Source organism: Limulus polyphemus, unplaced genomic scaffold, assembly GCF_000517525.1.
Source record: "Limulus polyphemus unplaced genomic scaffold, Limulus_polyphemus-2.1.2 Scaffold2930, whole genome shotgun sequence".
Taxonomy (NCBI): Eukaryota; Metazoa; Arthropoda; class Merostomata; order Xiphosura; family Limulidae; genus Limulus; species Limulus polyphemus.
In genome coordinates this window covers 348-11,630 of record NW_013668540.1, presented here as the reverse complement: position 1 = coordinate 11,630, position 11,283 = coordinate 348, and the positions used below count along the sequence as shown (strand labels likewise).

Below are 11,283 nucleotides of genomic sequence, written 5' to 3'. Positions count from 1 at the left end.
GGGGGTATTGTAGTTGATTTAAGTGCTGTGACATGCAGATCAACGGATGTAGCAACACTTACTGGAGTCTGTCCGAAGAAACTTTAGCGATACAAGTCCTTTCTCAAATAAAACTGGTTTATTCTTTCTAAATACATCTTTGCAATACACTTAATTTCCACAGTCGCGCTATAACAAACGCTATAATTCACAACAAATGTCTCACGTGCTCGACTCAACTGTCAACTACACATTGTTGTCGTCACTTCTTGGCGGCTTATATATACAAGACTACCGCATATCTAGTAGCCTCTCGAGACTTCAGGAAGGGACGTGAACGTTCGAGAATATGACGTGTTACTAGCGTCAGGTGACCCCCGCTGTCGTAACAGTATTATAATATTCATTCTGAATGTGCAGATTTCACATAATCGGTCAAAAACAGTTAAGCTGATCTTATTTCAAGTTATCCTTGTATCCAAAGTGGGTAATACCTGTTACTGTCCATGGAGAACATTGCTTAATATAACTTTGTATAAGACTGTCAATAGCAGTGTCCTTCAAAAGTTGTTCATAAGCTATCTTGAGGTTATTGCCTCACCTATGTTGTAACAATGACCAGCTGGTAGTGCATATTGCTCTGGGTAAATGCAATGTTGTTTAAGGAATCTGGTATTTCTGAAACTTTTCCTTCAACTAGTTGGGAACATCACTGAATGTAGTCTAGTAGAACTTTGTCATCACTGGTGTGTCCAGTGAAAGTGACAGTCAAATGTAAGTAAACCACGAGTGCACACACTGTTTGTGTATTAATAAAGATTGTTCATTTTGTATTTCCCTTTGTACCCAGTACTTCGCATTATATCAACTTGGTTTAGATTGCTGATCAATAACTGTTAACTTTTATACAAACCACCAAATATGGTTAAACTCCAAGAGTTAGTTTTTCAAAACCTTAAATACTTATTTTTCAAGTATATTTAAAGCATATTTAGAGATGTTAAATAGGCTTACAAAAAAACTTCATAAATCAATATTAGAATAACCTTTTTATTATTATTACTGTGAAAGGACTGTTTATCATCAAAAACAAAATTACACCATAATGTACAACCATGTATCTCATCCGTATAGTGAACTTCTGTTGCTTATACATTTAACAGGATTTTATACTAAATTCATATTTACTAGTGATATACCCCTAGTTTTAATTATAGCATCTTGTTGGAGAAGAGGTCATATAAAAAATATTCAATAAATTTCAAATATAAATTCCTAAATTTTAGATACGTCCTTTCCACATTTGTTACAGTACTTAAATTTTTTGTTTAAAGACAACACGGTTTCTTACTCTAAAATGTTTAACATGTTACTGTGAAGAAATAGTTTCATCAGTGTTTTTCCACAAGGCTTTTGAGCTAAAATGTAGAGAAAAAATTCTTAAATTCTCCAAATGTAACTTCCATTTAACTTAACAATTCTATATAGTAGCTCCATTTTTTGCCAAGCTTTGTCACAAGAATATTTTGCCAGCACAGGAAAGATAACAACAAAAAAAATCTGTTGGAGCTTTCATTAGGTTTTTTTTTTTTTATTTCATTGGGGAAGAGAAATGTTTTTACAACCTAGTCTACTGTACCTTCAGTTCTTGCTATGTAACTAGACACAATAATACATAAAAAGTGCAAATATTTCAGGTAAATTATTAATCTTTAAACAGTGAAGGTTTATTATGTATTTAAGCATAATTACATAATTTCCCTTCACATGAGTCACCATGTTTCTTCTGATGTCTGTCCAGAAGAAATAGCAAAGTATTCCTGTAGAGAAAGTCTAATAAAACAAGTGGTAGACCTCTACTGGCAGAGACCAAAACAAATGCACTAAAAAAATACTTGGCAAATTCTTACTTGTTAAGTCCCTACCTATAATAAGTTGTCGTACAGCTTAACAAAAGGTTCTTAAATAGAATTGGGAACAAAATTTTGATCAACTAAATATATTTCATTATCAGGTAAATAATTAACACGTAAGGCATCGATGGGGAAGTTTCAAGTTGAAAGTGTGTACAAACAAATGAAAACTTCCCCTGTTTGTTCAGCACTTGAAAATGCACATTCATTGTAGATTTTTTTTTTTATGGTATATTATAGTAAAATACCCAGGCTTTGATGTGGGATTTAAAAGCCTTCTCATGATTCACAGAAGCCAATTGTACTGACCAAGCTTCTCCAGTAACTACTACATACCTGAAAACAAACTCAGGACATTGATATGTTGCATGTGTGCCACATATGGTCCTGCTAGCTAGTAAGTGGGGAGAATATGAACACAGTTCCAAATGTGGCACCCTTTGGTATTGGGGGGGGGGGGAGTATATCTCCATCACACCTAGGAGGAGTTTACAGACAAAGAAACAACAAATGCAAAATGTGAATTAATATAAAATTTAGCTTAAAAAATCAGAACTATTCATTTTTGTACTACACAGAAAATATAACTTACTTTAATGGCAACATGAAAATATATTCTGAATAGATACACATGCAAAATATGGCAGCATGTTTTTCATGAAGAAGTTAAATTTGTATTTCAAGTTATATAAATCCTGTTTACACATAATCATGCACAGTTCAGAACATATTACATACGATACTTCAAGGCTTGAAAAATAAAATTAGTACAGCTAAATAATGAACATCAAACATATAATGCATGTTTAAACAAATGAGAAAAAGCCACAAGTATAATTAATATCAAATCATGGTTTTCAAAAATTAAGTTTTCCATTGTGCCAAATTATTTTCCTTGGCACTTGAGTTAAACTGTAAGATAATAATAGTTTAAGTTAAAAGTTATGTCATTGAAATAATCTGCAAAAAAAACATAATATGTATAACTATAAACTATCAAACACCCTTTAATTTTATTAATACATTATCAGTATATTTTTTTCTCTTTTAGGTTGTTATATTTCAAAAGCAAAAACAATTTTATCTTTTCAGATATGATGATACCCAAATGTAAAAATGGAATGTACCATCATTTAATAAATGGTGTGAAGAGATCTAGTCACACAAACTAACAGTGGTGGCACCATTTATCCAGCATCATACCTTAACTCACATTTTAATTTCAGATAACTCCATTACTAATTTGTTTTATGTAATGCCAAACCAACACCAACTGTTTTTAAATTATATAATGCTAAACAGACCATTTACACAGTGTTTATGTTACTTTAAATAAATGTACCCAAAACAATCAGAATTTTTATCCTGTATTTATCCCAATCAAACAGATAATATTTATGGTAAAATTACTAACTACCAGAAACTTTAATAATAATAGAGAAAATACTTTAAACATTTAACATTAAAATATTTACTTATAACTGATACATTATAAATTTATGCATAAACAGATAATGTATTTAATGAGAAATAGTAAATGACTTTCATAATCTTCTTTTATTTTCTTAAGCATGTCCTGCAGAAGATAACCAAAAACTTGTACAAACATTAGTATTTCTTCCCTAACAATAATGCAACAATTTCTGCCAATTTCACTTTAATCTGTAACTGTGAGGTACATACACAAACAAAACAATGAATAAATCAACCCATTTCCACATACATACTGCCTTCTTTTCATGATTGCACTTCAACAACTAGAAAATAAAATAACATTCCATCTTTTCTGACTATAACGTGAGGACCTTACACAAAAAAATGTTTACAACTATCAGTTTGATACATGGTGTATACAAGTTGATTACAAGCAAACAATACTATTTCTTTATAAGCTGTGGTTTAAGGACTACCAAGCTAACAATTAACAGAAATATTGTTCCTTCTTACTATTTGAAAGTAAACCAGATCACTTTTGATGCAGATTTTTTGTTTTCAGACAGTCTCTATACAATATGCTTGACAAAGTTTTGTTTTGAAAAATTATTTTTCTTCAGAGCATGCCTTCATACAGGTCTCAGAGTCAAGTGAAATGATCTCAAATTCCTTTCTTCAGTTTTTATACATGTTTAAACACATAGGTGTAGGTAGGTGCTACATTTTGACAAGAGTTTATTAGGTGTTTGAGTCATAATTATAACATGTACTGGAAAAATTTAGTTACTCAAATCCCTGTAAAATATTTAACGTATTATGACTGACTCCTTGAAAAAAAAGAGAGAAATTAATGTTTTACAAGATAACTTTCCAATAAAGTTGAAATCAGCACTGATGAAACAATATCAAAATTATATGGATACTATTTTCAACATTTCACGTGTACTCTTCAGTTCAAAATTTATTTGTGGGAGAAACACATGCACTGCTTATTTTATAACAGAAGTTCCAATTCCTTGAACGGCTTATGACATCAGAAAGGGGTTCAACTTACACTTACCTTCAATTGTGTCAAAGTTTGGCAACATTTGGATTAACAAACTCTTCAAGCTATAGTCACTTTTTCTTGTGCCATCATTAAGAAGTGGTTAATACAACAGTTATAACTTCAATGTTTTTAAGAGCTTATAGAATTCATCATCACACAACCCTTGATGATGAAGTTGAAAATATCTATACAATTTTTGAATGACTGCAGTACCCTATAGGATTTATCAAAAATGCTCAAGAAAAAGCAAGGTAGACATTCTTTAGAAATAATACCAGCAAGCAGCATTCCTCCCCATGTAAAAATAAAATACTTACTATTATCTAAAATTCTAATATTATGGGTTTAGAGAGATGCCTAAAAATGAACAATTTCAAAGTTGTTTATAAATATCCCAACACCATTAAAAATTTCTTATCCTCAAAAAAGTCTGCACCTCAAACTAAAGAACAGGCTGTCTATATACACCCCTTCCAAGTAGGTAATAAAGTATTATATTGGTGATATGGATAGAAATTTGCATACTAGAATCATGGAGCACAAAAAAGATATTAAAAATGGTCAAACAAACACTGCTGTTTTTCTACAAATAAGATTATTTGATCATAAAATAAGCTGGGAATCAGGCAAACTAATATATAAAACTATAAATTATGTCAAATAAAGAATTCCAGAAAGTTAGTTATTGAAAAGGTTGCCAAACTTCAACACAACTGAAGGACAATGCAAGTTGAACATTAAAGCTGACAGCTGAAATGTTTGCAAAGTTTCTGTTGAAAAATTCTATTTTCAAACAAGTTTTCTTATAAACAATAGAACATCCTTCATTAAATAAAGTAGAGAGAAAAAAAAAGCAATATTTTCAAGTAGTTTCTAATAAATTTTCTATGTACATATACCACAATACTGTTCATTAGAAGTGCATCTAGTTGCAAGGCTATTCCTACTGCTTGTTCCAAATTACTTACATTACAACTATTAATAAAGCATACAATTACAAAAATACCATTTTACACAATATTTCTCAACTTGAAAGTTTTGCATTGTTATTATTTATTTCTTTAATTCACTTTACATTTTATATATAGTTAAAGCACATCTTAACCCTGATACACATAATATCCAGAACAGAAACAGGTGACAGCACTGAATTCAATATTTGATCAAACCAGTAATTTGAATTAACAAGAACAATTTCCTTGTCATAATCTCATTACACTAGATACCTTGCATACATTAAAGAGTTAACATAAACCTAAGACACACCTATTTCTAGATTACACTATAAAAACAATCAGCTTTATGTCTGCAAAGAATTTAAAAAGTACAGTAATATAACAAACAAATTACTACTATATATATATATATATATATATGTGTGTGTGTGTGTGTGTGTGTGTAGATACCCAATTATTGAAAATTCAATATTTCCTTGTAATAGGTATTTTTCAAAATGTAACTATGTTTTCATTAATTAGTTCTGTAACTGTTTAATATCAAATATATTATAAATTACTAATACTTTTCATATAATTAACCAACAACAACACCTGAATTGACACAATTTCAAACAAGTATGTGCACGTACAGGTAGTCAAATCTGGCTGATGTTCACGTGTAGTCAAATCTGGCTTACGTAAAACACAGAAACTGTCAACACTTTCGCAAAACTGGAGCATGACCTTAACCCACTTGCCACTGCAACAGAGGTAAAAAATACCTTTTAAAAAATACTTTTAACCACGATACAATCTGTTTTAAAGACAAAATGCATCTGTACATAACTGTATAAAATATGTTTAGGGAAAACCTTGGTATACCATAAACTTCCTAAATTGCTCAAAAGAATAATGAATTTATTTTATTTCTTAATCTTTCTTTATATGTCCTTTTACAATTTTTTTTTCATATCTGGTATCCATGCATATGATTTTGAGAATTTCAAAATTATAAGATTAAATATAATATTACCATCTGGTGGGCAAAGAAAGTGTTATTTTTGTGTGAGGTTTTTCCCAAGAATGCACAGTATTTCTTTGTACGAGTATACATTTACAATAACCGAGGTTGAGTGTCTCTTCCATACATAAGGACAAATTTCCAAAGTTCATTGAGAAATGAATGAGGAATTTCTTGTCCCTTATCTACTCAATATTCTCTTTGTAAAATATAAAATAAAATGAATAAATTACCAGCACCATGAGGACAGTTCACTGTAACAGTAGGAAAAATCTGACATATCAGGAGAAATACTTTCCCCTGAAAAGCAGTAGTGTTTATGAGAGAAAAAAAGTTCTGACAAACCATGAGAAATGTGTGTGTGTGTGTGCTGAGAAGCAGTAGTATTAATGATATTATGAAAAACCACAAGAGAAATTTATGTATATGTGTGGGCTGAAAAGCAGTTGTGTCTATGACAGTAATAAAGGTCTGATGGGCTAGAAGAAACAATTATGTATGAATGCCCGTTGATATTGATGGTAACTTAATTGGAAAGATCAATGCTTTAACTGTTACAATAAGAAGGGCAGTTTAAAATGTTTGCAAAGAAAACTTAGAATTTCCTTATTACAAGTATAAAATACAGTTCAAGAAAAACTTACTTGCAAGTTTCCTTCTTCTCTACCTTTTTGTTCCATAGCTGCATCTACTGCTTCCTGTCTTTGCTGCTGTCGTTTAACTTTCTCAGGGTCTTTAATTCCACGAGCCTCTGCTTCTTTTTTTCTCTGTTCTGCTGCAGCAGCCAATTGCTGTCTCCTTACCGCCTTAAACAAGGTTCAGGTTATATTAGAGATCTGTGTTTTCCAGTATATATTTAGAACTTATTTACATCAATCACATAATCACTTTAGAAGTATCCCAGGTTTTGATAATAGTCCTATAAACACATGGTTGGCCGGGTACTGTAACATATCAACTATAAACATTTTTCAAAGAAATTTCTAGATTTGTAATAAAATGTTGTTGTTGTTGTTTACAAAAATTGCTTGCAGATTTAGTAAAACCATGAAACATATGGCATCAACAATTGACATTTCAGCAATTCTTAAAACATTAGAGAAGTTATTTAACCATTACATGCATATGAAATTTGTTTACAATCATCCACTGTCTTTTCAAAAAAAACTTTAATAAGCCGCATCAAATAAGTTAGTAAGCTGGATGTTAATGGAACTGATGAAAAGTACACAAGTGGACAGAAGATCATGGTAGAAAACAAAAAGTACTGGGTATTTTCTGATCAGAAGAGGTAATTTCTTGGGATGAAAAAAAGTTACATATAAATGGAAAATAAAGTTTAAGAAAACAAAATAACAAACATGGAATTCTGCCCCTACAAAGGTAGAAATATGTGGCATTTTTCTCTGAATTTGTTAAATTACACAGGGTACAAAATCTTGGATAAAAATGTATTTACTAGATTCTTTGGTGTTTTCAAAGATTAAAGTTTGAGATTTTTGTATACTACTGAAATTCGATTGGTTTATACTATGATTTTAGCTCTAAATCACTTCTCAATTAAAATAGGTCATATTTACAACTGTATCTCAACATCACCTTAAATTGTTGTATGTTATTTCAATTATAGTAGAAAGAACCTTTTTTTATATTTACATTTCATACTCTACTCATCCTCTAATTATAATATGTCAACTGGATTGATTCATCCTAATATCATATTAAATAATGTCAAAGTTCTTTAAGAACTTACTCCTTATAACTGTAAGAAGGCAAACAATTAATTAATTACCTATAAGAATTGATTAGCATGACATAAAATAATCGATTAATTGAAATTCTGATTAAATCACATATAATGTCATGAAATTAATCAACTAATCAAAATTAATGTTTCTAATTGTAACTGTTTTTGATTACTCCAACTTTCTAGTTATTTGAAACACTGCCATTATGATTTTTATTTTCAATTAATTCCAATTTGCCATCTTAACTGATTAGTGTTATGACTCATGAAAATAAGCAAATAATCAAAATTAAGGTATATGATTATTACTATTTTTGATTATTCCAACTGTCCAGGTATTGAAAATATTGCCATTATACATTTTATTATTAAGCACAACAGGCTATCTGTGTTCTGCTCACTGTGGGCATCAAAACCTAATTTGTAGCATTTCAAGTTGTTTTTTTTGCCATCTTGTGAAAATAATCAGTTAGTTGAATGTAAGCATTTAATGAGCCCAACAATTAATCAATTAACAAATCCCATCAGTTGCCCAGTTCTACAACTGAATATATGTCACAGTATTTGTGATGTAATCTAACTGTGCTTTATATGTAAAAAGCTTTCCACTGTTTAAACTTAGCTGGTACAATGTAGAGCATCACATTTTCATCAATCCATCAAGATATAAATGGCTTGAGAGACATATTTGTAAATATATCACAGAATGTTTTTTGTTTACAAAAATAGAAAACTTAATAATCACCCCAACTTTACCTCAAATCAGAATACAAACAATAAAAAATAGTCATCACGGAGTGTTAACTAACTAGTTCAAACTGATGATAAACTTTTATCAAAGTTGTAGTTAATAAAAAATTGGAGAGAAAAACTCATCTGGAAACAGAGCAATTTTCTGACTTGATTTTTCATTTTTTTTTACAGTATTTCATATAAAATTAAATCCCCTCAGTCAGTGGATGATTTGTTCTTAGGTCACCATTATCCAAATAACATAACATTAAATAATACATGAAAATCACAACAGTTAAAAAATGACTTCTTGCTTTGTGCCAAAACAACAACAAAGCAGAAAGCTTTTACACTGGCTGAGATGTAAGCTCAATATATACAACTTACCAAGCTTTCTGGAGAATGCAGTGTCAGTGATAAGCTTATCCAATTTCTTGTAAGTAATAAATCATTTAAGTGTAACAAAATTAGGCTTACAACAGTATAAAGATATGCAACATTAAACATTTGATGTGTTATCATTACTACAAAATACATTACTACAATGCAACATAAAAATATGTTTTCTAAATACTCTCAAATCCTTCTACGAAAATCATCTTCAACTTTGAGTATCAAAGTCCATATCTTTCTTACTCAGTCCCTGGTCCATCCAACAAATATTTGGACAAACTTCTGCTTATAATGTTTTGCACACAAAATTGGTCATACGAATATATCTGCTTTTCAACAGACTTTAAAATGTGTCCAACAAGAGTGTTAAAAAATGATGATTTTTCTTGAAACACATGCCTATGTATTAATTTTAGTTGTGAGTTTCTGGCTCCTCTACTTGAACTATAAGTAGCACTTGGAACATAATTAAATTTTGAAGTAAAAACATGTTGCTTCCAATCTCTGGAAATAAGTCTCAGTTACCTCACTTACAGAACCTATGCATTAGTCAAGGGTGAGCAACCACATTCCAGTAAAATCACTGTGTACAACTTTCATCTGATAAAGTTACTATTAGATATTAAATTTTCATTAGTCATAGTTTTCAACATGTAATAATATGAATTTTGATATACAAAAACGAATGATCAGGCCTAAACAAAACTCTTCAAAATGGTTTTTTTGTTGATATATATAACTGAAATTTATCTATCATTTCATTTTCTTTCTAATTTAACTTGACATAGCACACTTGCAAACTTTTATAATCATACACTTTACCTTATGAAACTGATTTTTAATTTTCTTAATGATTTATTTTACATTGCAATTTATATGTTGTATTTTTCTTGCTGAAATAATGCTGTCATTACTCTAGTGATATCTGATGTACTGCAAAAGAAAGTATTATTTAGAATTTCAAACTGCATCTTTGGTTTAGAAAAATATTCATACAAAAAATTATGGTTTAATAAGACTAAGTAATACAGGAAAAATATTTATGAACTTTGTGTTGTGATAAGTTAAGAAGAAAAAAATCAGACATTCTTTCCTGATAAAAAGAAATGTGGAATATTCATTTATAATCTTAAGGTTTTGTGTTTTTGTCTTCATGCCCAGTGTCAAATTCATGATCAATGTAAGGGAAAATAGTTAAGAACTTTAGCAGTTTATGCTACTATAAAACAATAAAAAAGTTTATGAACTCTACAGTATAATTCCACAGCACGTACAATCAATAATTTGAAAAACCGCGTCATGAAACAAACACTTAGTCCAATACATTATCCATAGGTAATATTACAAATAAAAGTAATAATTATATGAAATAACAAAAACTTAATTCTGAGGAAAATAAACAAATAGTGAATACAGCAACTTACAGGATCAGGATTTGAATATTCATCTGATGACGAACCCTTGAAACATTGCAAGCAAAGTGACAATCCCATTTTGAAAAAGAGATATAAGGAATAATACGTAATCCTTTATAACAAGATGTTTATGTGAAAATCAACAATAATCGCAAATTTTACTTTATTGTATAGTACAATAAAACAAATAGTTTACACTACGAAAAGTCAAGATCGTCCTAATTTAAATATTGTTGTTATAAATATGAACGATAAACACGGGCCTAATATTACGTATGAATGATCAACATACATCTGTCATTACAATGACATGTCATTCATATTTCCAGTTTCATTAAATTTAAAAGCTGTTTTAACTTTTAATTATTTATCATTGTTTAGTTTACTCTGTCACTGTTTTATTACAGTATTACTACTTGTTACACTACTTAGTCAATACTCCTTTTTCTGTTTATTACAAGACGCCTGGTCTGACATCTATTCTTTCTATAACAAACATGGAAAGGTTCAGAATATTTTTACATTGTCAAAACTGGAAACTGAGCGCATTGCTTGGCCTAATATGTTTCTTAAGTGTAATAAAATAAACAAAAGCATAGTAAATGCGTACATAAACAACATACAATGTAACAAACTTCATTTTATATTATCAAAATAACTTTA

The 11,283-nt window shown here is 29.8% G+C and overlaps 1 protein-coding gene across 1 annotated transcript; it reads right to left on the bottom strand.

Annotated features, from left to right (window-relative positions):
- Nucleotides 1-2,454: 2,454 nt before the first annotated feature.
- On the bottom strand, nucleotides 2,455-11,082 carry LOC106468243. Its single transcript, XM_013928660.2, has 3 exons — nucleotides 10,630-11,082; nucleotides 6,978-7,139; nucleotides 2,455-6,072 (listed from the first exon to the last, which is right to left on the bottom strand). Exons 1-3 carry the CDS (start codon nucleotides 10,696-10,698, stop codon nucleotides 6,058-6,060), a joined length of 246 nt encoding a protein of 81 aa, XP_013784114.1. The 5' UTR covers nucleotides 10,699-11,082; the 3' UTR covers nucleotides 2,455-6,057.
- Between the last annotated feature and the right edge of the window lie 201 nt (nucleotides 11,083-11,283).